Genomic DNA, 27,474 nt, shown 5'->3' on the forward strand with positions numbered 1-27,474 from the left:
AAGGGCTAGAAACTTGCTTTCCTTGTAATGAAAGCCAATTCCATGTTCAGTGCTGCATACCATGCTTTCTCTGCACTCTTAGTGAATCACCACAGCACAAAGCCCTGGGTAAAGCTCACAACACTGTATTTCACCTAATAGTCCTTCCCCTCCTAAATCTGAATGATGGCCTATCCTAGCCTGTTCCGAAACTACAGTGGACTAGGACCTCACCGGAAGAGCACTCTGTTCCTACCTTGGGGTCACGGGAATGCTCTGGGCACAAGACCTGCAAGCGTTTGCAGTAGGTCTTGCTTTGTGGGTTGTAGACATCACAGAAAAGGCGAGTTGCCCTGGAGAAAAGAATACACACAGGTAAGATTACAAAGTCATGGCCTTATCCTCAGCGAACTTGATCAGAAATGGGTTATTTTTAAAAATGTAAATGAAACTTTAAAAAAAATAATGGAGTGTTGTCAGGGGTTCAGGAGCAGAGGCAAGGGCAAGGGAGGAAACAGAGAGCGAGGGGGAGGAGGCAGAAGAAAAGATGAGTGATGACGACGACCCGAGATCTCCGAGTCTTTCCAGTGAATCAGAAGATTCACAGAAAGGAGCACCAGTGGTCAGGGCAAGGGGGGAGCCTAGGGGGACACCCCAGGAAGATAGAGCCAGAGGGGACTCAGAGGAGAGCAGTTGGAAATCGGGACCAGCGTCACAGCCAGAGAGCAGGGAAGAGGAGGAGCGCCAGAGATCAAGCGCTGGCAGCTCGCAACAGGGGGGAGGGCACGAGTCAGGAGTGGCCACACCTCCATCGGGGAGCGAAGAAACGGTCAGACGGAAAGTGGAAGGTTGGGCGCGCGCGCCAAGTTCAATTGCACAGGAAAGTGACGCAGGAGGCAGCCAGGAAAGGGAGCCAGGTCCTAAAGCCCGGCGCAAGGAGACAGGGAGTTCCGGGGGGTCGGCGTCAGAAGAATCCCGGAAGGAAGAGACCCCGGGGGGCAGAGGGACCCAGAGGAGAGCAGTCAGGCGGAAAAGGTGGAGCAGGGCTAGGATATTAAGTTGGTGCACAAGGGGCGGAGACTCAAGACGGAGCTTCGCTGATCTAGCCATTAGACGTAGAGTTGCACGCAGCAGCTTGGGAATGGAAACTGTAACTCAATAAAGACTTTTACTTAATGACCGCTGGCTAGCGTGATCCTCTGTGAGCTAGGATCTTGAAGCAGCTCTGACAGTAAGCTCCGTCTCCAAAATTGTGGGCATCTACAGCCTCGAGGAGAGGAGAGAAGCAGGTGCCTACTAGCTAGCTCACGAACGGCAGACAACATGACGGCTGAGCAGCAGATAGAGGAACTCAGAAAAGCAGTGTCACAACTGAATGCCGAGGCTCTCGCATCCAGGAAGAGAGAGGAGGAGGCAGCTGCCGCCTGCAGGGATCTCCAGGTCAGGTTGGACATGCTTACGAAGCACGGGCAACTGACACCCAGACAGGAGGGAATTGGGTTGGCGAGACGAACAGGCGGTCTGGTCTCTCACTTCGATGGGAACCTGCAGCAGTACCCCAACTTTAGAGCAGATGTAATGTGCGCACTGGAACTGCTGAAAAAAGACTTTAGAGATGAGCAAGAGAAAGTGGGGTTCATCATGTCCCATTTGCATGGGGAAGCTAAAGCATGGCTGCGCAATTTGTGGAGGGATAAGGATCCGGCGCTCCAAAATGCGGATGCCTTTATTAAAGCGATGGATGGGTGTTTCTTATCAAGCATTGACGTGGATCTTGCTCGGCAGCAGATACATGGACTGAAACAAGGGAGGGCCAGCGTAAGGCAGTATCATGCCCGCTTTTTCGCTTTGGTCAGTGCTCTGGAATGGGACAGGGATTCGGCTCCTGTAAGAGACCTGTTTTGGGAGGGATTGCACGGCTCGGTTAAAGATGAAATTGCGAGGGGGGAGAGACCCCGGACCACGCAGGAGATCGTTCAGAGGGCGCTAGCCGTGGGGGTGCGGCTGGAAGAACGTCCGTGGAGCAGGGACGAAGGGCGTGGAGGGCGCGAACCAGCCAGGGGCTCCTCCTTCCTTCCCAGAGAAGCAGCGCGTGCGCAATCCACGCCTCCGCCAGGAGGAGGAGTGGAACCTATGGAGGTTGGAAGTGCAAGGGCTCAATCAGCAGCCAGAGCCCTAGCACCGACAACAGTGAAAGCGAAGCCTCCTAGAGGGAACAGGAAGTGTTACATCTGCGAGGATCCAGGGCATATGGCGAAAGAGTGTCCCCGGAGGCTCCACAAGCACACTGCAGCCTCAGCAATGGTAACTGCAGCAACGCAACAAGGAGGACCACAGCAGGGAAACGACGATGTCTGGCTGGAGGAAGAGGCAATGGGGCCCAGCCAGACGTGTCAGTGAAGAAGTCCCCGGAGATTTCACAGCCCATGGACCCCCTCCCGCCCAAACCAGTAGTGAGGCTCACCGCATCGCTCCAGCTGCCCAATGGAATCACCATGGACGTGCCGCTCACCATTGACTCGGGAAGCAATGCGGACTTTATAGGGCAGGACTTTGTCGACAAACACGCTATACAGTTGCTGCCGGCCACGCTGCCCCTGCAGGTGGTCACGGTGGATGGCAGGGAGCTGCTAGGGGGGCAAGTGGTGAAGCAGACGCCACCAATGGTGATGCGCCTTGGGAATCACAAGGAAATCATCAGCTTCAACGTCACTCAACTATCGGACACGCCCATTGTATTGGGCATGAGTTGGCTGGACAAGCACAGCCCAACGCTGGCTTGGTACCAGAGGCAGCTGACCTTCGGCTCTTCCTTTTGTGCTGAACACTGCATCGTCCCCCGGCAGGAAGGAGAGGAAGAGGAGACACAGCTGCTGCTAGGCACGCTGCAAGCGATTCCCCACAAGTACGCAGAATTTTTGGAGGTTTTCTGCGAGAAGGAGGCAGACAGGCTACCCCCCCACAGACCATATGACTGCAAAATTGACCTGCTGCCGGGGGCGGCGCTGCCTAAAGGGAAGCTGTATTCCATGTCTGAGGACGAACTGCAGGAACTCAAAGAGTTCATAGATCATAATTTGGAGCGCGGTTTCATCCGGGAGTCCAAGGCAGCGGGGGGCAGTCCTGTATTCTTTGTTAAGAAGCGGGACACGCCCCAAAAAAGACTTGTGGTGGACTATCGCATCTTAAACAGTGTGACCAAGCCATCGGACTTCCCCATGCCCCGAATCGACGACCTCCTCGCAAAGGTACGGAAGGGCAGCGTGTTCACCAAGTTAGACCTGCGAGGGGCGTACAACCTCATTCGCATGCGGGAAGGGGATGAGTGGAAGACAGCCATGTTCACGCCGCTGGGCACCTACGAATATAGAGTTATGCCTTTTGGATTGCAAAATGGCTCCCATGTTTTTCAAGCGTTCATGCATCACGTGTTGGCGGGGCTCCTCTACAAGACGTGCGTCTGTTTCTTAGATGACATCCTGATCTTTTCGGAATCGCAGCAGGAGCATGACAGACACGTCAAAGAAGTGCTAAGCAGGCTACAGCAGCATAGGCTCTACGCCAAGCTGGAGAAGTGCCAATTCGACGTGACGGAGGTGGATTTTCTGGGCTACAAGTTGTCTGACAAGGGGCTCGCCATGGACAGCGCCAAGGTTCGAGCGGTGTTGGACTGGAAGAGCCCACGCAACCGGAAGGAGGTCCAACGGTTTGTCGGCTTCGCGAACTTCTATCGCAAGTTTATCAAAGGCTTCGCTATGCAGACAGCGGCCATCACGGACACGCTTAGCTCCAAAAAAAAGAAGTTCATCTGGACAGAGCAGGCGGAGCAGTCCTTTCAGGCACTCAAGCGTCTCTTCGCGTCGGAAGAGCAGCTGCTGCATGTCGACCCCAGCAGGCCGATGAGGGTGGAGACAGACGCCTCGGACAGAGCCGTGGGAGCAGTCCTGCTGCAGAAAGACCCGCAGGGGGTTTGGCGTCCGGGAGCGTTTTACTCCAGGAAGCTCAGCAAGTCCGAACAGAACTACACCATCTGGGACAGGGAGTTGCTGGCCATTCATGCAGCGTTCAAAGCGTGGAGGCACTTCCTGATCGGCGCCAAGCACACAGTGCAGGTCTGCACGGACCACAAGAATCTGGAGCACTGGCGCACGGCACAGTTCCTGAACCAGAGGCAGATACGTTGGGCTGAGTTCTTTGCGAACTTCGACTTCCGAATAGAGTATGTCCCGGGGGACACCAACATCATGGCGGACGCTCTCTCCCGCAAGCCACAGTATCTGGAGGACGCCACGCCAGCGGCCGCCATGCACATCTTCGCACCAACAGTGTGGGCGTGCGCTGCGGCAACAGTGGACCTGGAGGCGGTGCGACGAGCGTTGCAGGATGACTCCTTCGCGCAAGCAAAGATGGCAGAGGTGCAAAGGGGCACGGCAGCGACCGACGAGTTCCAGCTGAGAGATGGATTGCTCATTCGCAAAGGGGCCATCTACGTGCCGGGAGACGAACTTCGCGCCAAGGTACTGCAGCAGCTGCACGACGCGCCCACTGCCGGGCACTTTGGCAAGGAGAAGACGGTGGAATTAGTCGCCAGGGACTTCTGGTGGCCCGGAATGAGAGGGGAGGTCGCGGACTACGTGGCGAGGTGTGACACCTGCCAGAGGGCCAAACCGGTGCACAAACCACCGGCCGGACTGTTGGAACCGCTGCAAACTCCGGTCGAACCATGGGAGAGGGTGGCCCTGGACTTTGTCACGGATCTGCCCAGCTCGAGGGGCAAGACGGCCGTGCTGGTGGTGGTGGACTTGTTCTCCAAGATGGCACATTTCATTCCGTGTGCCAAGGTGGCCACGGCGGAGCAAACCGCCAAACGGTTCATAGACCACGTGTTCAAGGTTCACGGTCTGCCACGGTCTATTCTGTCCGACCGGGGGCGGCAGTTCATCTCGAATTTCTGGCAGAAGCTGATGGGCTTCCTGAACGTCAAGATCAACCTGGCGTCGGCGAGACACCCGCAGACCAACGGGCAGGCGGAGCGGGTCAATGCCATCATGCAGCAGTACCTGAGATGTTATGCGAATCAACAGCCTGCGACGTGGGTGGATTACCTGCCGCTCGCAGAGTTTGCCTACAACAACACGAAGCACGTGTCCACGGGGGTCACGCCGTTCTTCGCTAACAACGGGAGGCACCCCAGAACCTTCCCGGGACTGGAAAGGAAGGGGGAGGGGGAGCCGCAGACAGCAGATGCGTTCGCGTCGGAGTTGCAGGAGGTCCACGATCAGCTGCGGCGACACCTGGAGCTGGCCAAACATGCATACAAGGTGCAAGCGGACAAACACAGAAGGGTTGGCGAAGAGATCCATGTGGGAGACTGGGTCTGGTTAGCAGCCCACGCAGTGCCGGCCAGGACGTTGGCCAAAAAGAAGCTGGGGCATAAGCAACTGGGGCCCTACCAAGTCGAAGAGCAGGTCAACCCGGTGGCTTTCAGGCTGGCGCTTCCGGAGGGTTCCAGAATGCATCCGGTGTTCCACAGATCGGTGCTCACCCCCTACAAGGCACCGCACAGGTTTCAGGAACCCGGAACGGCACCGAGTCCGCTCAGAGAAGGAACCGGGCACGCGGGAGTGGCACAGAAGGAACGCATCAACGAAGTCACGGAGATTTTGGACTCCAGATGGGGGGAAGAAGGGGTAGAATACCTTCTCGCCAAGGAGGGCACCCCGGCCAGTGCGAACAGCTGGGTGCCGGGCTACGCCTTGGACGAACCTCTGCTCAAAGACGAGTTTCATGCCCTCTTCCCACATAGACCAATGCCAGCAGAATTTTTCGACGACTGGCTTTTCACGCCAACGCTTTCGGCCAGCACGTTCCGGGGGTTCGACTCGGACGAGGACCCGATACGAGACGCCCGTTCCCCGGAGGGGTCACCCTCGGGATCTGCCTCAGAACCCTCGTATTGGTGGGACGATAGACCAGAGGAGCAGTGGCGCAGGAAGTGGCAGGAAGGTCCAGGACGAGCAACGCCGCCAGGAGGAAGTGAGGGAGAGACGGACATGGACGTTTTCGGGGACGACCCTGGTTTCGAGCACGGCGGCACAGAGATGGAAGCGGAGGTGACCGTCGTCGACGAGAGCAGGGAGGCAGAACCGGGAGACTTCAGATGGAGGCCCGCCACGGGAAGCGAACTGTATCCGACGTTCGTCCCTCTGACACAGCAGCACCCAGTTCCCGCACCGGAAGGAGGGGAGGGGGGAACGGGGGGCTTCGAGGGGGGGATGGATGTCAGGGGTTCAGGAGCAGAGGCAAGGGCAAGGGAGGAAACAGAGAGCGAGGGGGAGGAGGCAGAAGAAAAGATGAGTGATGACGACGACCCGAGATCTCCGAGTCTTTCCAGTGAATCAGAAGATTCACAGAAAGGAGCACCAGTGGTCAGGGCAAGGGGGGAGCCTAGGGGGACACCCCAGGAAGATAGAGCCAGAGGGGACTCAGAGGAGAGCAGTTGGAAATCGGGACCAGCGTCACAGCCAGAGAGCAGGGAAGAGGAGGAGCGCCAGAGATCAAGCGCTGGCAGCTCGCAACAGGGGGGAGGGCACGAGTCAGGAGTGGCCACACCTCCATCGGGGAGCGAAGAAACGGTCAGACGGAAAGTGGAAGGTTGGGCGCGCGCGCCAAGTTCAATTGCACAGGAAAGTGACGCAGGAGGCAGCCAGGAAAGGGAGCCAGGTCCTAAAGCCCGGCGCAAGGAGACAGGGAGTTCCGGGGGGTCGGCGTCAGAAGAATCCCGGAAGGAAGAGACCCCGGGGGGCAGAGGGACCCAGAGGAGAGCAGTCAGGCGGAAAAGGTGGAGCAGGGCTAGGATATTAAGTTGGTGCACAAGGGGCGGAGACTCAGACGGAGCTTCGCCGATCTAGCCATTAGACGTAGAGTTGCACGCAGCAGCTTGGGAATGGAAACTGTAACTCAATAAAGACTTTTACTTAATGACCGCTGGCTAGCGTGATCCTCTGTGAGCTAGGATCTTGAAGCAGCTCTGACAAGTGTCAATTCAGGTTAAATGCTAGGAAAGCAAGGTTGCACATCAACACTGTGGAACACACCTTGCTGCCTCACCTGGAGTCAGGCCTGTCCACTCTAATGGGCAGAAGCACTTAAGGGTTCCAGACAGGGGTCTGGAGTTGCCAGAGTTTTAAGCAGAGATATTCTACATGCATAGCATGTGTGTCCCAAATTTAGAAGCAAAATTAATTCTGCCTTATCTGAGATCAGAGTTTCTTGATCAGAAAGAGCAGCAGTTGGGGGAAGAGAGAAACCTGACGAATGGGGTTCCTGATTTCCCACAAATACATTTTGAGGTTAGAGAATAACCCTCTCCACAGATTTCACTCCCATTCTGTTTCCCAGATGTTTCCACCCAGTGCTCCACAAAGTAGCCCAAAACCAGTATGTGGGAATGCACACAGCAACCCCTTCATAACTCGTAAAAGTCAGCAGTGGACCAAGCTATTTAGGAAGACCATTAAAATGAAGATGTTGCTGAGTTTTAAGACAGTATTAGGACCCAATTTATAAGAACCCAAGAAGCGCTGTGCTGAATCAGGTTACTGGCCCATCTAGTCCAGGATCCTGTTCTCACAGTAGCCAATCGGATTCCTATGGGAAACCAAGGTGGCCTGAACGACACAATTTCAGTCTAGTTAGAGATTCACATGCCCACTAAAGGGGGTCAATTCCCCAAACAAAAAAACTAGATGTCAGTAAAAGGACACATTCCTTCTTGACATTTAGTTTTCTACATGAAGGGGTTTTATTTCCCCCGCCCCCTAAGCCCCACCTAACATCTATTGGTAGATCCCACACCCCTTTAATACCTCAGTGAGAACTGGGCCTCCTAGCCTGCTACCTGTTTAGGCTGAAGCATGGTGTCTATCTTGACAAGCCAATCCTTTTAATCCACTCTCTCCCATGTACCTGCTCATGTAGGAGTAAAGTGAGGGCTGTCAGTTTCTTTCCAAGTTACCGAGCAGACAAAAGCCACCATTCATTCATTCATAAGCAGCTCAGACAGACATCAAATTCAAGATTACATAATCCAAGCACCCTTTTCTTTGCACTAATACCAACTAGCAACATGGGGTACACTTTTAAAAACCATTTATGCCCATCCACCTTTCATAAAAAGAAAGTGAGCATGGAGGTGGGCACCCAGTACTGTTGACATAAGGCACTAGGATTCCCTTGTTCCGTAAGTGAGCTGCAAAAGTCTCACATTGTTCTGGGAGTGGAAAGGAAGCTATGGATTCCGACTCTTGCAATGGCCAACAGCTACAAACATTAAATATGTATTGGCAAAAACTAGATTTCCACCCAGTGGACAGTACTGGGTTTGGAAAGGGCCATTGCATTTCTTCACAGCTTCTTGTTCCCATCAGGGTAACTATGTAACAAAGGAGCAGAACTGCAAGACAGATGGCACCAGTGGCATGCAACCTGGTGAGGAGGGTTTGGTGAACAGCCCATAGCAAAAAGGAACTTGAGAGTTGAGCAGGTAGCTTACCCTTCAATACGTGTTGGATACATAGACCCAAAGGATGTCTGGCTCTCGTACTGCGGGGGATGGGGGGAGACAGACAGAAGAGAAAAACACAGCCATGAAGTCACAGCAGAACAAACATTAAAAGCACCATCAAGTGAAGAAAAGATCCTCCACCTAAGTTCAACTAGCTCTTAACCTACCGGCCAGTGAGCTAGAAATCCAGTGGACTTCCAAGCCGCACTATGACAGGTGGGCAGGGCTGCTGCAGAAATGATAGGTAGCCCCCGAGTTCCAGGCTCTGACTATAGAAGCCGAGCTCGTTTCCAAGGCATCTAGCCATCAACAGACCTATCCCAACATATTTATGCAACACATTGGCTAAAACTATTTATGGTAGCCAAAATATCATGTGGCCAGCAGTTCCCAAAACATCAGCTATGCAGATAATAGGTTAAATATGGGAGAGGTCAAGCTACAGTGAACAGCGTATTACATTTCAATACCACCCTTTATTCAGAAATATTTTCATATACATTTCGGGGGGGGTGTAGAAGTTAGTTCTTTATTTATTCAGCTTCCTGAACTCAATTGTTCTTTGTACAGAATTTGCATTGGTTTTTTCCATGCAGCTCTGTCTATAGCTGCTTGACAAATGTTAAAGGACAGTAATCTCCCTTGACCCACTGATGGAGCAAATTAGAAAGCTGCTCCACAATCCAACAGAGGAGGCTCTTTGGCTAAGACTTTTCCACATCCTGGGGTTACCTACCACGTCTACCAAACCTTTTTTTTAACCCAGTTTCAGGTATGCCACAAAGATCCCTGTTTCAGAGGCTGGATAGCAGCGTCTCAATTCAAACACAGGCCCCTGAAGGTTACCCAGCGCAGAGAAGACAGGCAGCTAACCTTGGCATAGCACCGCTCCATGTGCCGCAGCGCCACCTTGGGGTTGATGGGGTGGCCGCAGGAGACACAGAATATCTGCAAGTCTGTGTCATCACTGTCTCCTTCACTGGTCTGTGGCAGAGGAAAGAGGCAAGCAGGTGTCAGGATTTAGTGGTCAGATTTTTAAAGCAAACAGCATCCCACCCTACAACTCCATGAGGAAGTTCTGAGCAAGCCTGCAGAACTTATAACCCACCAAGGCAAACCCCCCTCAGCCGGACACCTGAAAATCCCACCCCCAGTTTCTGCAGTTCCAGGCAAGCTACAGTACTAAAACATTTAGGAAGCACTTAATAAATAAAGGGATGGGTGCCCTGCTGTGTGCTCAAGAACATTTCAACACCTTACATCACTGCTCCTAGCAAAGAACAATACTGGAGGAAACCGAGCCAGATAGGCGGGGTAGAAATATAATTTTTTATTATTACTACTCCTGCTGCTGCTTTGTTTTCACCCGAATGTGCTGTAACGCCTAATGCAGATCCTAACGCTTGGTCACACCAGGGATTAAACAAGTAAGCTTTGGCATCAATTGAAATCAGCAGATGCTGCCAACCAGAGAATCATAAGGCAAAAGCAAGCTGAACTATAGCTTATTTTATCATAAGAATTTATATCCTGCCCCTCGCAATAAAATTCCCAGGGAAGTCTGAGTTGTTGTCATTTTCTTTATCCCTTCAGAACATCAGAAATAAATTGCTCTGGATTGGAGCATCAAGCTCACATGCAACCATTCCAGCACTGAATAAGTCACAGGTAGGGCATACCTATAATAAGGGTATGTTCTCTGTTTAATCTGGGAACAGACCCATGCTGTCAGTGTTCACAACTATCTGTGAAATTTACACCCAAATGTACGAAATAAAACACACGTATACAGTTAGGTTGCAAAAGGGTTCTAGTCTAATGCACCCAAGTCCTCCCTGGAAGGTTAAGGAGGTGCTGTTTGCAACCCCCCAAGAGAGGAGGCTTGGCTGCCTGCTCCTTTCTCCTGCACTTCTTCCAGGTACCTCTTCGTCTTCTTTGATGGCTTGCTGCTTGGCCCGGACAATGACAGCCTCCAATTCATGGAATTTGCGCTCCATCTCCTGTAACTTGAGCCGGGCCTGCTGCTGCTCCCGCCGTATCCGCTCTAGTAGCTTCTTGCCATGCTCTTCCGCCACGCATGGACTTTGCTGCCACTGCTGGATGCGCTGTGGCAGGATCTCATATATGCGGCTGGGAAAGGACAGAGACAAGAGGGTGCATGCAACTGAAAACTGGCCAATATGATGGTAACAGGGTGCGCCACACAGCATCACACTGCACAACACAAACCTACAGGATGGGAACATTTTCAGCTCATAAGAAAACCACCCAGAACTCCCACAACTCAAACTGATGCACTTGCTCCCAGGCTTAGGCTGTTACGGGATTCACTTTGCCCATTACTGCATTATGGCATTCCTCCTCCCAATCGCCCTTTCAGTTATGTCATAATTACTTCTTTGGGACAGCTGAAGAGCTGAGGCTAAGGTTAAGCATCCAAAGGGCCCAAGTGAGTCCACATTTTAAAAGCCCAAAGTCTCTTTCCTGCACACAAACCCCTGCATTACCCAACCCATGCTGGAAAACCAATGAATGGGCAAAGCTGCTAAGAAAAGAAATAAAGCTGCCCCCCAAGGAAGGCTCCCCCACTTACTTTGCTGCCAGCTTCATGCCACATTCATCCGAGCAGTACTTGGAGTTAGTCCGAGCAGCCTGGATGCAGCCAGGGCCAAGGCACTGATGGAGTGATGATGGGTTTTTGGTGTCCACCCGCTCAGCATGCTTTGACCGGTCGCGATGCTTTTGCTTCTGCTTGTGACGTTTGTATTTCTCCTCCTTCTGCAGGGCAAGAACCAGAGATGACACGGCTAGAATTCGCCCACCCTTGCAAGAGCAAAAGGGACACCGGTGTTTACTCATGACCTTCAAATACAGGCAATCCCATTTACTGCCGCCTATTTCCTACTTCTGTGATTAGGATAGTTTGGCCATAAAGCCAATAGTACATTCATCTAACACTGACACTTCAGGCAGCAATGACCTGCCAGCTGCCTGCACTCCTTTCGCTAACCCTAACACCCCCCCACTGATAATTATAGCAGGAGAGGTGGAAGGCAGATACGTTTATTCCTTTTGCTATCCTTTTGCAAGGTATCTCCAGCCTGCAGGCTTAATAAGGCCTACCAGGCCCTTTTGGCCAAAGCAAACCAACCAGGGCCAAAACGGGGTTGCAGACAATGCTAATCAGCTAATCAGCTTATCAGCAATGCCTACAAAGTCCTTTGAAGCCCTGATTATTAGCTAATTGCTGAGGCTTTAATGTGCAGCATACGGCTCTCTGCCAGCAGCAGCAATCAATTAATGGTCAGCGCTTGAAGAGAGCTCTACACAGTGGAAGCCCCACAGGTGGCAGGGATTGGCTGCACCATTGAGGAAGCAGGCTTAGATTAGAAGGGCTTCCTCCAGAGGGTTTGAATCTGTGTCTCTCTGCTCACAGTCCAGAACGCTGAGCAACTACACCACAGTGGTTTTATCATCATCTAACAGAAGCCACTGAAGTCTAAAGCAATCACCAAAATGGGTTGTCAGACTAGTTATTTATTGTATTAAAACAACATCTTGTAAATACATTCATATGCTTAGTCTTCTGTCACAAGTCACAATGCAACAACTCTCCTCTTTCATGTGTATTTTTTTGTCACCATGCAATGACTGGATACTTTTCACATTAAAAAATGCATAAGCCAGGACCACAGCTTCACATGTACTAGGTCCCAGGTTTAATCTGTGATATATTCAATTAAAAGGAGCAAGGGATAGGGAGAAACACTTCTTGCCAGAGACTCTGGAGGGCAGGGGTGCCATCTCCTAGGAGCTGAGCCCTTTGGGGCCCCCTGATATTTTTGGGAGGGGGCAACCCCACCCCACCCCAAAGTCCAAAGGTGGCAGGAAACAGCCCCAGGCCAATGGCAGCAGGAGGAGCCAAAGCCACAACTATGGAAGCCTGTGCTGCTGCGGGGTTCAGCTCTGCCCCAGCTCCTCCAAAGTAGGACAAGCCTGGAGCCAAGTGCAGTGCAGCTTCAATGGCCGCGGCTCCTTCTCCTCTTGCCACGGAGGGGAAGAAGGTGGGAAGCAGCGCCAGACCAGTGGCAATGGCAGCAGCAGAAGGCGTTGCAGCCACTGAAGCCATGCCACTGCTGCAATGCTGCGCCCAGCTTCTCCAACATCACACATTGCCACACACCCACCCCCCAATTCTTCAGAAGGTGGCACCTATGCTGGAGGGCCACTGCCAGTCAGAGTAGAACATCCTTTCTCCAACTGTTGTGGGCTGTAACTCCCACCTTCCCTGAATACTGACAATGATGACTGGGGCTGATGGGAGTTGTAGTCTGAAACCTCATAAGGGCACCATGCTGGGGGAAGCAAGAGTAGACTATACTAGCATAGGTTGGAGGGCTGGGTAGTTCCAGCCTTAACGCCACTGTGGCCCTGTTGTATGAGATCAGTTTCAGTTGTTGGCACATGAAGATGTGGACCAGAGGTATGAAGAAATACCACTCATGACATGTTCTCTCGACCCTTGCCTTCCTTGGCTTGTTTGAGCTTAGCTTTGCTGGAGGGGGCTGGCAGGATTGATCCAGGGAGCAGTTAATGCCTCTTTGCAAAAAGGGCTTGTCCCAACCATCTTGGAAAAGGTGATGGTGCCCCACTCCTCAAGAGCCCCCCCCCCTCCCCGGGCCCCAAGGTCCTTGATAACTCCTGCCCAATTGCTAACATCCTCATTTTAGGCATGGTGCACAAGACAGTTGTGGTTGTGCAACTTCAGGCTTGCTTAAATGAAGTAGATTATCTGACCTACTTCAGTCCCGGCCTCCTGAGCAGCTCCCGGGGTTGGGAGCTGAGGCCACAATGATACAGTGGATCAACGGGGGAGGGGGTATTTGCTGTGCCACCCAGTATTGCTCACTGTGCTGTACCATCCTTCCCAGGGACTGTGCACTAAATTTGGCACTCTCTCCCCACAGAGGTGCTGACAGCAATATTGTTGTTAGCCTTCGGTTGTCCAGTCAAGACTTAACTCTTCTCCCAGGCTTCCAGTTGAGTTGTTGAGGCTGCCCTATGGTTTCAGTTTGGCCTGTTCTGTGTTGTTCATATTGCATGATCTAATCTAAAATAGTATTTAGTTTTAATTTGTGGAAGCCAATTTGAGATCCTTAGTGAAAAACCATCTTAAAATCTCAATAAATAAACAAATATTCTGATTTTACAAGTGTGATTTTGTCCTGTTACATACCCAAAAAGAATTGCAGCTCTGGGAAAAGGCCTGGTCGCTAAAAACAAGTCTGGCACTCTTATAGTTGTGACATTTCCCACCCACCATCTAGGATCATACCTTCTTCTCAGACTTCTTCTCCCTCCGCTTGACATGCTTCACTTTCACAGCGCGTTTCCGCAACACAGGATCAAGGAAGGGCGCATCGTCAGTGTCGCTGAGCCACGGCTAAGAGAGGAAAAGAGAGAAAAGTAAAAGGAGTCCTCCAAGAAATCTAGATGTGCAAAAGTAGAGGGCCTTTTCTGTGGCCGTGCCCGCCCTGTGAAACACCCTCTGGTCAGATGTGAAGGAAATAAAAACTATGTGACTTTTAGAAAACATCTGAAGGCAGTCCTGTTTGATGTCGTATTGTGTTTTAATTTGTTGGAAGTTGTCCAGAGTGACTGGGGGAACCCAGTCAGATGGGCAGCATATAAACAACAAATTTTATTATCATTATTACTACTTACTACTACTACTACTACTACTACTACCTGCGGACTGCAACTCCCACCAGCCCTAGTCAACATGGCCAATGGTCAGGGATGATGGGAGTTGTAGTTCAGCAACACCCAGAGGCCCACGGGTTCCCCATGCTCGTGCTAAAAGGATCTGGAGGTTGTCTGGCAGGGTAGTTTGGCTTAAGGAGGGCAGGAAAGCATTTGGTCCCTGCCCCCAAGAAAGAACTGTGTGCAGTCTGAACTTCACATCCTTGGCAGGGGGTTGGACTCGATGGCCCTTGTGGTCTCTTCCAACTCTATGATTCTATGGTTAACAGCTAGCTTTGTGGAAGAACCCCTTCACTGAGGGAATTAGGAGGTTCCAAGCCAAACCCATATATGCCAGTGCTTGCAATGGTGGCTGCAGCCCTTTCACACCCTTATTTTCTTCATGGCAGCTGCTATCTATGCTACAACTTCATCATGCAAACTCAAATCTGGTTTCCCCCCTTTGTAGGACAGTTAATGGCTTTGCATGCTTCACAAAGCAAGAGGGTCACCTTTGTACTGGGCTTTTTAAGTTGGATCAAATAGACGGTTATACTGCCACCTATGGATATCTGCCACGAAGAAGTGTTTCTTTACCAACCTCTACAACCAGGTATCAGAATGACTGGGATCCAGTCCCAAGTAAACAGAAGAAATAGTAGCCATCTTCAAGTATCTAAATAACTTTCACAGGGAAGATGGAGCCAGTTTGCACTGGAGGAGGGGACCTGAATCAATGGATTCAAGTTACGATGCAGGAGATTCTGACTCAACACCAGGTAGAACTTTCTGATGGTAAGATCTGTTAAGATAGTGGAGCAGACTCCCTCAGAAGGTGGTGGGCTCTCCTTCATTGGAGGTTTGTAAGCAGAGGTTGGAGAGCCATTCATCATGGATGTTTTAGCTGAGATTTTTGCATTGCACAGGGTTGGACTAGATCAGGCATAGGTAAACTCAGCCCTCCAGATGTATTGGGACTACAATTCCCATCATCCCTGACCACTGGTCCTGTTAGCTAGGGATCATGGGAGTTGCAGTCCCAAAACATCTGGAGGGCCGAGTTTGCCCATGCCTGAACTAGATGACTCTCAGGGACCCTTCTATGATTCTATGGCAGATCTTCTGGTCAGCAAGAATTGGGTCTTCAATGCCCTATAATACCACAGGTGTCTATCCCATGGTGAATGTACTTTCCACCTTAATTGCCATTTAGTTCCACCATCCTAATCTTTGCTTCATTTTTTTAAAAGATCTTGGAATTATTTAAGGTAAAGGTAAAGGTACCCCTGCCCGTACGGGCCAGTCTTGACAGACTCTAGGGTTGTGCGCTCATCTCACTCTAGAGGCCGGGAGCCAGCGCTGTCCGCAGACACTTCTGGGTCACGTGGCCAGCGTGACAAGCTGCATCTGGTGAGCCAGCGCAGCACACGGAACGCCGTTTACCTTCCCGCCGGTAAGCGATCCCTATTTATCTACTTGCACCCGGGGGTGCTTTCGAACTGCTAGGTTGGCAGGCGCTGGGACCGAACGGCGGGAGCGCACCCCGCCGTGAGGATTCGAACCGCCGACTATGCGATCGGCAAGTCCTAGGTGCTGAGTTTAACCCACAGCGCCACCCGCGTCCCTTAAGGTAAGTTATAGCAATTAAATGCAGGCTAAAAAGCAACTGCTGCCTGCCTAGAAAGCAGCTAAGCAGCAGCAACAGCTTTGAATGTTCACAAAGGGCTACCGTATTTTTCACCCCATAGGACGCACCGGCCCATAGGACGCACCTAGTTTTTTTGGGGGGGGGGGAAATAAAGAAAAAAAAGTATTCCCCCCCAGCCGCGGCTTCAGCGCGCCCCGCGCTCCGGGCAGCAGGCTGTTATCCGCAGCCTAGGGAGCCCTGCGGGAACTCCCGCGGGCTCCCCAGGCTTGCTGATAGCTTCCTGAAGCCTGGAGAGCGAGAGGGGTCATAGAATCATAGAGTTGGAATAGACCACAAGGGCCATCGAGTCCAACCCCCTGCCAAGCAGGAAACATGACCCCTCTCGCTCTCCAAGCTTCAGCGAAAGCCTGCATTCGCCCCATAGGACGCACAGAGATTTCCCCTTCATTTTTGGAGGGGGAAAAGTGTGTCCTATAGGGCAAAAATACGGTATATTCAGTGACAAGCACACAGAGTTCTGCTTGTGTAACAGATTTCCCCTTCCCTCCTCTCCCCACGCACTCCCAAAATCTACTTGTAAAGGTCTCCCAGGCTCCTGGAGAAGATTTCCGGGGGGGGGGGAGCAAGGAAAATTCCATACCACATGTGGAAGTTTGTTGCACAAACAGAGCTACCATGGTGGATACAACCCAAACATCCCAACTGCTGGAGGCAGGGGTTGTCAGCAGTACAGCTTCTGTGAGAGAAATTGTTGGGAGACTTAGAAGCTGTCAGCTCCTGGAAACACAGGCGGGGCTGAATGACTTAGAGCGAAGGAATCAGCATCTTGCCCAAAAGCCACGTAAGAGGGCTCAGGGGATTGGGACTGCAAAGCCTTCCTTTAAGACTAAAAGGGGTTTCTCCATTTGCTGGTTGAAATTTACATCTGATGTGTGAGCTAATTTCTGGCTTTAAGAAGAGTTGATCGTTTGAGGGCCGAAGATAAAACAAGTATGCTCTAATTGTTGGAACCAATAGTTTTAAAAAATCAAGGGAGTTCCGAGTGCTAGGATCCCTATTTTCTTTATGTTTAGTTCTCTGTTATCCTTACGAAAGTATTGCTTTGAAATGGAATTTTGCTACTTCATATTTCATCTATAGGAAAGGATTGTGTTTTGATAAGAAATAACGCTGTGAAGATCTTAAGTTGGATAAGGAAGATTGAAGATCTTAAGGTGGAGACTGAATTGTTAGTAGGATCAAGAACATTCAGTATGACAAATACATCACTGGACGTTCCATTGACTGTTCAGCAAATGTTTGAAGAGCAAATAAAAATGATTAGAGCTAAGACTGATGAAATAGTGAATGAAAGTGGTCCATAGAAGGATGAAATGGAAAGTGGAATCCAAGAGGATACAGAGACTTCAGAATAGAATATGGATAAATGATTGCCAGAACAGGAGGGTGAAATGGTAGAGTTGGAGGCAACAGACGGTGAAATGGAAGTCTTACACACAGGTGCTTGGAGGAATGAAATAGCCAAATGGGAGAGTTGCAATGTTGGAGGAATGAAATGAAGCCATGGGTGGAGAGATGAAGTGACACCCTGAGCTGACAGAAGTAAGAGTTGAGAGAGAAAATACTCTGTGTACAACTTGATGTGAATTCAGAGGAAAAAGCTATCAGGCCTCCAGTGCTTTTCCTAGAAAAAGAATGGAAGAAACATAGCTGGAAGAGATCGTTTTTGAAAAAAATCAAGATGGAAAACGACAGCAAATTGATGACATTCATTAATAATAATTAGTGATCCCCTTTTGGACTTTTTGTATGAAAATGAATTAATCTATTTGGGTCAAAAGACTGGAAAATATTGCCTAACAGAATGCAGATCAGTTGGGTGTCATTTTAGAGTGAATATTTTGAATAATTTCTTTTATTCAAAAGGTGGGAAATCAGAAAGTTTTTTTTCCTTCTTGTTGTTTTTCTTCTTTTTCTTTGCTTTTCCTTTGGTGTTTTCTGTTCTCTTTCTCTCAGTTTTTTTATTTATTTTTTTAATCTAAAAATATTTCTTTATGAAAAAAATTAATTAAAATTTGGCTTTTTAAAAAAGGAATGGAAGTTCCACAGGCAGACCTATATGCTGTTAAGTAAGAGGTTCTGGGAAGCAAAGAAGCAAAGGGGCTGGGAATCAAGAACAAGAAGAGGGCCTGGGTAAGCAGTCAGCTAAATAGTAAACACTCAAGAGGAAAAGGGCTAGAGAGATGGCTTAAGATGAGGAAACAAGGGGAGCCACAGAAGCAGCAACAAAAAGCAGACCTGAGAATAGATTTCATATACTGTGCTCTAGGAATAGTTGAAAGTGGATAAGCAGGGAACCATTTAGCCATGTTTTTTGGCTATATTTCTCCAGCGTACTTGATTTGAGTAATTTCAGAACACAGAATAAGAGATGATGCGGGGCAAGAAAGAGGCAACCCAGAACACATCCTGCCCTAGGACACAGCTTTTTTTGACATCAGTATGCATGAGCCCTGCCAACTCGACCAAGGAATCCCAAGGGAACAGGTCCAGCACAGGTCTCACCAGGTTCTGGTCATCGAAGGCCCCTGAACAAAGCTCCTGATACAAATCGGGATCTATGTGCAGATCGTCATCCGACAGGGGTTCAGGTGTGGCAGCCGATTCTAGCTGTTCCTTTAGCATCTGCAGATCATCCTCCCGCCCCCGTAACATCTATTGAGCATTAGGGTAAGTGGGGGTGGGAGAGGGAGGGGAAAGCAGTGAGAGAAAAAGGAGAAAAGAAGAAAGAGAGGAAAGCATTAAAGAAGCCATCTATCTGGCTTCAAAAGCATAATGCATTGAAACAGCACAGACGTGAGCACACCCCTCCCTTCCTGAGCACAGCTTTGGTGAACAGAAAACAGAACTCACTGAAGATCAAAGCAGCAAAGCGTGAGAAGCAGAAATATAGAGAAAAAGAGAGAGAGAGAGAGAATCCCAACACCCGCTTATTTCCCAAAATCAGTAAGAGAGGAGAAGAAGCTCAGTCATTTCAAAAAAAGCAGGGCTGAAGTGTCCAACAAAAAAACCTGCAATTGAGAATGCATCCAAACTGGACTCTGAGATTGCAATCCTACATTCACTTACCTTGGAGTGAAGCCCAACTGAACTCAGCAGGACCTTACTTCCAAGTAAACATGTACAGGAATGCACTGCCAACTACACCCCACTAACTATTAGGCTGCATCCGAACATAGAGCAGAACAAGGTGGAAATGATGTGGCATAATGGACCACCTCACTTCAAGACAGGTGAGGGTTATCTTTTAATATATATTTATGGCTATCCTTTTTGAATACACCCTGCAAGGGGGATAAAATCAACATGGAGTAAGCCAGATCATACATTTTCTCCCTGCTATGCTACATTCCTTCCAGAGGGGAGATTTTTTTGTTCTACATGTACTCCATCTGCAATCTGAAGCAGCATAGTCCACTCAACCACTCCCAGATTTTTTTCCACCTTATTTTGCTGTGTGCATAGACCAGGTCTCATTCTGCTTCCCCTATCTGGGGGGGGGGGGGGGAACCAGAAGTCCCAACTGAACACTCAACTATTTTAGGTCCCATTTTTAATGAAAAAGAAAAAAAAGAAAGAAAAAAAACTGGAGGGAAAAAGGAAACTTACCGAAGCTGGAAAATATTTATAGGACTCCTAGGAAGAAAAGAACGGGAAACAAAAATCACGTGTGAGCTACACACAAATCAACAGCTTGAATTTGAGGTGGCTGCTCCTCTGGGGTGGAGCAGCCAAGAAAGTGACCCACAGAGAAAAACATGCAATGATCTCTGGGCAGAAAGCGCCCACCGGAATACTCACCCGAGCCCGAACCTGGCACTGCCTCAGCCGGCACTTCTGGCGGATTTTGTTGGGGCCCCCAAATTTCTTCATGTCACGGCAGAAATCACACTGTCCACAGTCCTCTGTGCGCCTGCAGGCCTCACATTCACCGCACATGCGCGCTGAGCGCTTGATCTGCTGCTGATTTTAAAAAATGAAAGGAAGTGGGGAGAGATGAGTATGTAGAGGCTATCTAGAGGGATCGCTGGAGTTATTTGTTAAAATTTTGTAACCTGATCTTCCTCCAAAGTGTTTGATATGGCATACATATTATCAGAGAGCAAGACAAGAGAGCAAGACCGATATGGAGCATGTTAAAATATTCCAGCACAGCTGACACAGCCCAAATTGTCACAAAGATCAAATGGTGAAACTGAGGGTTCCCCTTTTCTCAACAAGAGGAAAAGCACTCCTGGCCACAGGAACCTGAGGGATCCACAGCAATGTCCTTAACTTGGGCACGAGGTGGTAGTTACTACTTACTTACTCAGATCTATCAAACATGCCTCAGATTTTTAGAGCCAGATACTGCCAGCCATGAAACCTGCAAATGAGCTTAAGTACTCCCTTTCCTTCCTCACATCATCCAGAAACCTCAATTATCACCAACATTATAAGAAAGCATCAAAGAATATAAGAAGATCCCTGCTAGGATCCCTGCTATTCTAGTGCAGCATTTCTATCTCCAGCAGCTAGCCAGATGCCACAGGAAGTTCACAAGCAGAGTAGGAGTGGAATGGCCTTCCACTATTGTTTATTCACAGCATGCATTCATCAGGAAGTATATTGCCTTCTGTCCATGGAGATTCCATTCAGCTATTGTGGCTGACAGACACGTATACACAACAGACTGTATACTGATAAACATATATTATACTACAGCACAATCCCATACTCAGAAGAAAACCCCACTTAGTACAAAGGGGCCTATTTCCAGGTGAGTACAGGATTGCACCCTTAACCTGCCTGCTTTTAAAACAAGTGGCTCTCATCAATGTGCGTATTTAACCTTCAGGGTTCATCACATAAGAGTCCAAACAAGCTAACACTATACATTATTATCTAGGCAGGAGGGGAAATAGGTTGAGGCAACAACTATACGTGACTTAAATCCTTGCTGGGGAATCTGTTGCTGGACTCCCATTCCCCCCCAGTCAGCATGGCCAATGGTCAGCTATGATAGGAGTCAGAATTCAACATCTGGAGGATCACAGGCTCCCCACCCCTGACCTAAACAGGATATCAGATGTGAAAATGTTTATGCAGAGCCAAATGATCATTTTAACTGCACCATATTTGTAGGCTTTCCAAGTGAACATCCAGGGCCTGTTACTAGAGAGCTGCAATGCCTACTTGCAACCGGGCTCTCTGTGCGAACATGCTTGCTTGCTTGCCCATAACACTGCTACCTGGCACCCCAGTCCTGTACAAAACATTTCAAGGTCCAAAGAAATACTGACAGGAGAGCAGGATGGAAGGGGGGGGCATACATTTCCCCAGCATTTAATATGTGCTGTCTTAAAACGCTATTATAGTCCCATGCCACTGTTCACTAAATTTTTAGATTCTTGTGTTATAGTTTTATGGATTGATTGTATTAATGCTTTGAATTTTGTACACCACTCTGTAATATTTTCTCTCAGAAAAGCAGTATATAAATAATAATTATAATGAACAAAGAAACTCCAGACTGCTTTCTCCAAGCAGGTGAACTGCAGCAATCAGAGGAAATTCTAAAATTATATATGTAATTGTATATGTAAATGTTTTATGTATGTTTTTAAAATAATGCAAATTGCTTTGTGATGCCTCATGGGAAGCAGTTCATAAATGAACTATATAAATGAGTAATAAAATTATCCGTTAGTGCCGGTCAAGACCCCACAAATCCTGGGTTCTAGCCTCTATTGGAAGCAAGTCCTTTAGCTTGATAACCAGCTCTGAATAAAAGGATTCAGCCAGAGGAAAGCAGATTGGGGGGGAGATGTGTTGGAGATTAGGCATAAAGAGATGGTAACCAATCTCTTGGAATATTTACCGCAAAATGAATGCTGCTTAGTTATTACAGCAAGTGTTCCACTTGGGCAGAGGTGAGTGAACATCCCAAAGAAGTCTGAAGCAGCTATTACAGCAAATACACCAAAAATCTCTAAGGAATGGCTTGAAGTCCACACACTGTTTGCTACAGCCCCATGGTCTTCTATAATGATTTCACCTTCATGCTGTCCAATCAAGAACAGATAAAGGAGGCAAAAAGCTGGACAGGAGCATTTACCTGTACTACATGAAACAGTCAAACAATGACTGTTGGGAGTAGGCAGTTGCCCCACAGTTCTGAACCCAAACACTCAACATTCTGGAGTTGGAATGCCAGGCCCTGCACAGGTGTGACTGAACTCTGCTCCCTTTCACTGCTAAAACACTTACTTTTGAGCTGCGACTCTGCTCTAATGCCAGTTCTTGGGCCTTCGCACGCAGCTCGTCCTTCTCGGCACGTTCCCGTTCACCCTCACGATCCTTCTCCTTGGACTTTTTGTGCCTGTACCGGATCTCAAGGGTTGGGTCTCTCTCTGTAGAGCAGAAAGGAAAATTAGCTAAGAGAACCCACATGGTTCAACTCTTGGACCAGAGAGTAGTGGGCAAATACAGGCAGATGTAGTCCTTTCTCTGAATCTAAGTTGGCCTGGACCAGCAAGTAGTTTGAAAAAAGTCTTGTGTATGATATACTGAACTACACGGAGGGAGATCAGGGTATAAAACTTAACAAATTAACTCCAGTGGTTACTTCAGTTTCTGGCTACATCACGAGTCACTGGCAGTAGCTGCTTGCTGCCCTCCACACGCAGCGAAGAGATTCAGGCAGGGGGAAACCAGGATTTATGAGGCAAAAATTCTTGCAATGTTCCCCAGTTGGGTCTGGGGAGCTCACTGCATCCCACTGTGCCGCCAAGCCCGTGTCTGCCAACTTGAAAGGCAGAGCGGCATGGACGAGCCTCCATCTCCAGCATGATTTGTGGCTGGTTCCTCCATAATTTGGACAATTGGCATTAATTGAGAGGCACTCCTGAACCGACATATGCTAATGGCCAGCGATCAGTCAGCTGCCGAAAGGTCTGGACTTTTGCTCTTTGAAGGTATCTGAATGTTTTCTTTGAAGCTTGAGAACCCTTAACAGCCGGGAAAAGAAGGGGAGGACAAGGTGCTTTGTGCTTTCTTGTGGTCTTCAAATTGTCTCCTTTTTTCCTATCCTCCCCTGCATAATGAAAAGGACGTGTGTAGCCGCAGCTGTTATTTTGTTTGTTACTTCGGAAACGAGGGGGGAGGCTTTTGATTTATGCTCAACAAAAAAAATTAACAAAGTTTTATAATGCCCTCCTCCCCAACCAAGGATGAATGGACTTTATTTAAAATTATTCCTGAACTGCTGTTGGAGGAATGAAGTGGATGGGGGGAGAATGAACTGCTGCCAAACAGGTGTAGTAAAGAGACTGAATTTGAGAAAAGATCTTACTTTTAACTGCGTGCCGAGGAAGAACTCCAGAGCGGAATTTTAATGCCGGAGTCTGGATATTCATTCTATGAGTTTTTTATGTTTGCAGCTCGTACGCTAGTCCATAAACAGTGGAAGGAATATAATGTGACCTACTGGGAAGAGAGGGAACCTTCTTCTCTGAGGCTAAAATGACATGGACAAGAATTGACCCAATTTGGGTAACCAGAGGACTGGCTCCGAAAACTAGTAAAGTGGAAATCTGCCCCAAAACCTGCTCCGACCATAATGCCGTGAAGATGGAAATGAAATTGACGCTAATTGGTTCCTTTAGATGGAGGATGAATGATACTTTGTTTAGGAATGAAGAATTCACTAAGAAGGCCCAAAAAACTTTGAGAGACTATTTTGAGATAAATATGAACACTACTGTGGAAAAAAGAGTAATTTGGGATGCAAGAAAAGCGGTCATGAGAGGATTTTTGATACAACAGAATGCAATTAAGAAGAGAATTCAAAATGAGAAAAAAGACAAAATCCTGGAAAAAATAAAGGAAGGAGAGAAGAAATTGAGGGTGAAACCAAAGTCGCAAGAGATTTTGAAAGAGATAAAGTTATATCAAGTACAATATATGAAAATGATGAATCAGGAAATAGAATGGAAGATTAAACAGATGAGATAAAAGACATTTGAATCGGCAAATAAGTGTGGAAAACTGTTGGCTTGGCAAATGAAAAAAGACAAAAACTTAATACTATTACGAATTTAGAAGTGGAAGGAAAGAATATACAGAATCCAGTGGAAATTAGAAAGTACTTCCAGAGGTATTTCAAAAAACTATATACACAGGAGACGCAGAAAGAAATGGACATTGATAAATTTTTGAAAATGAATGGACTACAAAAAATTTCCCAGGAAAATAAGTTAATGCTGAATTATAAAATAACGGAACAGGAAGTAGAAGGGGCCATCCAGAACATGCAATTGGGTAAATCCCCAGAACCAGATGGTTTGACTTCAAGATACTACAGATCTCTGAAAGAATGGTTAATACAACCTTTAAAGGAAGTCTGCAATGAAATACTGTAAGGGAAAAAGGCACCAGAGTCGTGGAAAGAAGCATATATTACACTTATACCGAAAATAGAGACTGAAAAGACACAGCTTAAGAACTACCGCCCCATATCACTGCTTAATGTGGATTATAAAATTTTTGCAGATATTTTGGCTAGATTAAAAAAGGTGTTAGCAGAAGAAATTCACAAAGATCAAGCGGGTTTTCTCCCGGGCAGACACTTGTCTGACAATACGAGGAATATAATTAATATCTTAGAAAAACTACATGTGAAGATCAATACTAAAGCAGTTTTGATATTTGTGGACGCGGAGAAAGCCTTTGACAACATTTCTTGGAGTTTTATGAAGAAGAATTTACAGGGGATGGGGGTTGGTCAAGGTTTTGGAAATGGTATAGGTGCAATTTATTCAGAACAGAAGGCTAAATTAATTGTGAATAACGTAGTGACAGAAGAATTTAAGACTGAGAAAGGAACACGACAAGGTTGCCCAATCTCTCCATTGCTTTTTATATCGGTCTTGGAGGTTTTGCTAAATATGATTAGAAGGGACCAATTGGTAAAAGGTATACAAGTGGGAGCCAAACAGTACAAATTGAAAGCATTTGCTGATGATTTGGTATTGACTCTACAGGAGCCAGAATCTAGCACTAAAAGAGTACTGGAACTGATTCAAAAATTTGGTCAGGTAGCAGGTTTTAAGTTGAACAAGACGAAAACTAAGATTTTAGAGAAAAATCTAACTGAGATTGAGAGAGATAAGTTTCAGAAGGAGACAGGATTAACACTGGTTAAGAAAGTGAAATATCTAGGGGTTAACATGACTGCTAAGAACGTGAATTTATTTAAGGATAACTATGAAAAATGTTGGATTGAAGTGAAAAAGGATTTAGAAATGTGGTCAAATTTGAAGTTATCGTTGTTAGGCCGAATTGCTGTGATAAAAATGAATGTATTGCCAAGAATGCTGTTTTTGTTTCAAACATTGTAAATTTTGGATAAAATGGACTGCTTCAAGAAGTGGCAGAGAGCTATCTCTAGATTTGTCTGGCAGGGCAAGAAGCCTTGTATAAAATTTAAGATATTAACTGATGCTAAAGAAAGAGGTGGATTTGCCCTGCCAGACCTCAAACTTTATTATGAATCAGCTGCTTTTTGTTGGCTGAGAGAATGGATGCTTCTTGAAAACACTGATGTCTTGGATTTGGAAGGTTTTAACAATGTATTTGGTTGGCATGCTTATCTGTGGTATGATAAGGTTAAAGTACACAAAGCGTTTAAAAACCATATTGTCAGGAAAGCACTGTTTAAAGTCTGGATAAGATATAAAGACTTGTTAGAAAATAAAACCCCGAGATGATTGTCACCAATGGAAGCAAAGGCTCAGAAAAAACTCAATATGGAGGGCCAAATGGCCAAAGTATTGGGAAATTCTGGAACAAGAGGGAGACAAGAGCGAGACTGGCTCCACTATTATCAAATAATGGAGGCATATAATTTGGATAAAAAACTAGGCTTCCAGGTGGAAAAATCAAAACTGGAAACAGAATTGCTAGACGCTAAAGTTAAGAATCTGCCAAGAATGTATAACTTGCTGTTGAAATGGAATACTCAGGATGAAACGGTGAAATCTGCTATGATTAAATGGGCACAAGATGTTGGTCATAACATTATGATGGCTGACTGGGAACAGTTATGGACCACAGGTATGAAGTTTACGGCATGTAATGCCTTAAGAGAGAATTTAATGAAAATGATTTATAGGTGGTAGATAACACCAGTCAAGCTTGCAAAAATCTACCATTTACCTGATAATAAATGCTGGAAATGTAATGAGACTGAAGGTACATTCTTTCACCTTTGGTGGACATGGATTAAGAAGTTCTGGGAGATGATTTATAATGAAAGGAAAAAGGTATTTAAATATACCTTCCTCAAGAAACCAGAGGCCTTTCTCCTGGGCATGGTCGGCCAATTGGTGCCAAAGTAGGATAGAACTTTCTTTATGTATGCTACAACAGCAGCAAGAATATTCATTGCAAAATACTGGAAGACACAAGATCTACCCACCCAGGAAGAATGGCAGATGAAGCTGATGGACTACATGGAGTTGGCGGAAATGACTGGCAGAATCCGAGACCAGGGAGAAGAGTCGGTGGAAGAAGATTGGAAAAAATTTAAGGTTTATTTACAGAAATATTGTAAAATTAATGAATGTTAGAAGGATGCTGGAATGAAGTTACATGGCCTTAGCAGAAATGTTATAAAGAATTAAGTAAAAATAGATTGTTAATGGGTCAAAGTGGAAATTTAAGGTTAGATTGTGTTATGATAAATTATAGAAAAAAAATTAAGAAAGATGGAAAGGATTTGCTGAAAAAGCTAATTGAACAAGAATACAAAAAAGGGAGGTGTGAGGAGGTCAATGATATAAGTAAATGAAAGGTAGAGAGATGGAGATATTGGATGTGTTTTTTTGAATGTTTTTGCTTTTCTTGTTGTTTTATTGTATTGGTTTTTTTCCTTTATTTTTGATGTATTGTGAACTTTTTATTGTTTCTTTCTTCTTTTTTCTGTAACTATTAAACTTTTAATAAATATCTTTTTTTTAAAAAAAAGGAATATAATGTGACCTAGCACCATCCAGATAAACACTGCAAAGAACTGAACAATGGAAGATAATAATTAACTCTCCCAGCACACCAGGTCTGGAACAACAATGTATATACACATGTGAAATGGACTATTTATTTATAAGATTTAACGGAGGTGCTGTTTGTAAGGTGAAAAAAGCAGCCAGCTGGGAGAATGGTTTAACGGCAAGTGAAGGATATCAACTGGACTCTAAATAAGAGGAAATGGTGATGATCATATGTTCAGAACAGGAGCGGGAAACCTGATTTTAAGAAACTGTATTAAACTAATTTAATTTGGTTTGATTTGTAATAATTTGGAAAAATTAATAAAAACTTTTTTTGGAAAAAAATCCTTCAGCTGTCAATTAATAAAAAAGGCACATGGCAAGCTACAGTTAATAGCCACGTTGCACTTATTTTACAATAACCTTAATAAGAAATTATCACTCTTAAA

At 47.2% G+C, this 27,474-nt stretch overlaps 1 protein-coding gene and 3 long non-coding RNA genes across 8 annotated transcripts in view; 3 read left to right on the forward strand and 1 right to left on the reverse strand.

The window, feature by feature from the left end:
* The window catches only part of LOC308577359, a 207,657-nt gene that overhangs the window by 163,854 nt on the left and 16,329 nt on the right, over positions 1–27,474 (forward strand). The gene's annotated exons all lie outside the window — the stretch shown is intronic.
* CXXC1 (CXXC finger protein 1) overlaps positions 1–27,474 on the reverse strand; it is a 31,449-nt gene that overhangs the window by 2,840 nt on the left and 1,135 nt on the right. Inside the window, exons 4-13 of one of the 5 annotated variants that reach the window (XM_081177385.1) lie at positions 22,245–22,387; positions 19,797–19,955; positions 19,605–19,631; positions 18,501–18,650; positions 13,881–13,988; positions 11,139–11,323; positions 10,468–10,675; positions 9,419–9,529; positions 8,534–8,583; positions 236–332 (exon numbers count right to left, since the gene is read on the reverse strand). In XM_081177385.1, coding sequence (XP_081033511.1) covers positions 236–332; positions 8,534–8,583; positions 9,419–9,529; positions 10,468–10,675; positions 11,139–11,323; positions 13,881–13,988; positions 18,501–18,650; positions 19,605–19,631; positions 19,797–19,955; positions 22,245–22,387 — 1,238 coding nt within the window. Of the gene's footprint in view, positions 1–235; positions 333–8,533; positions 8,584–9,418; positions 9,530–10,467; positions 10,676–11,138; positions 11,324–13,880; positions 13,989–18,500; positions 18,651–19,604; positions 19,632–19,796; positions 19,959–22,244; positions 22,388–27,474 lie in introns of all 5 variants that reach the window. The other 4 variants (XM_081177384.1, XM_081177386.1, XM_081177387.1 and 1 more) reach the window with 4 other exon arrangements.
* On the forward strand, positions 322–8,527 carry LOC308577357. Its single transcript, XR_014003604.1, has 3 exons — positions 322–461; positions 7,029–7,419; positions 7,480–8,527. It is a non-coding gene; the product is annotated as an uncharacterized lncRNA (long non-coding RNA).
* Positions 13,995–16,076, forward strand: LOC308577358. The gene is made up of 2 exons (XR_014003605.1): positions 13,995–14,521; positions 14,578–16,076. It is a non-coding gene; the product is annotated as an uncharacterized lncRNA (long non-coding RNA).

The sequence above is a fragment of the Podarcis bocagei genome (assembly GCF_964188305.1).
Source record: "Podarcis bocagei genome assembly, chromosome: 17".
In the NCBI taxonomy this organism is placed as follows: domain Eukaryota; kingdom Metazoa; phylum Chordata; class Lepidosauria; order Squamata; family Lacertidae; genus Podarcis; species Podarcis bocagei.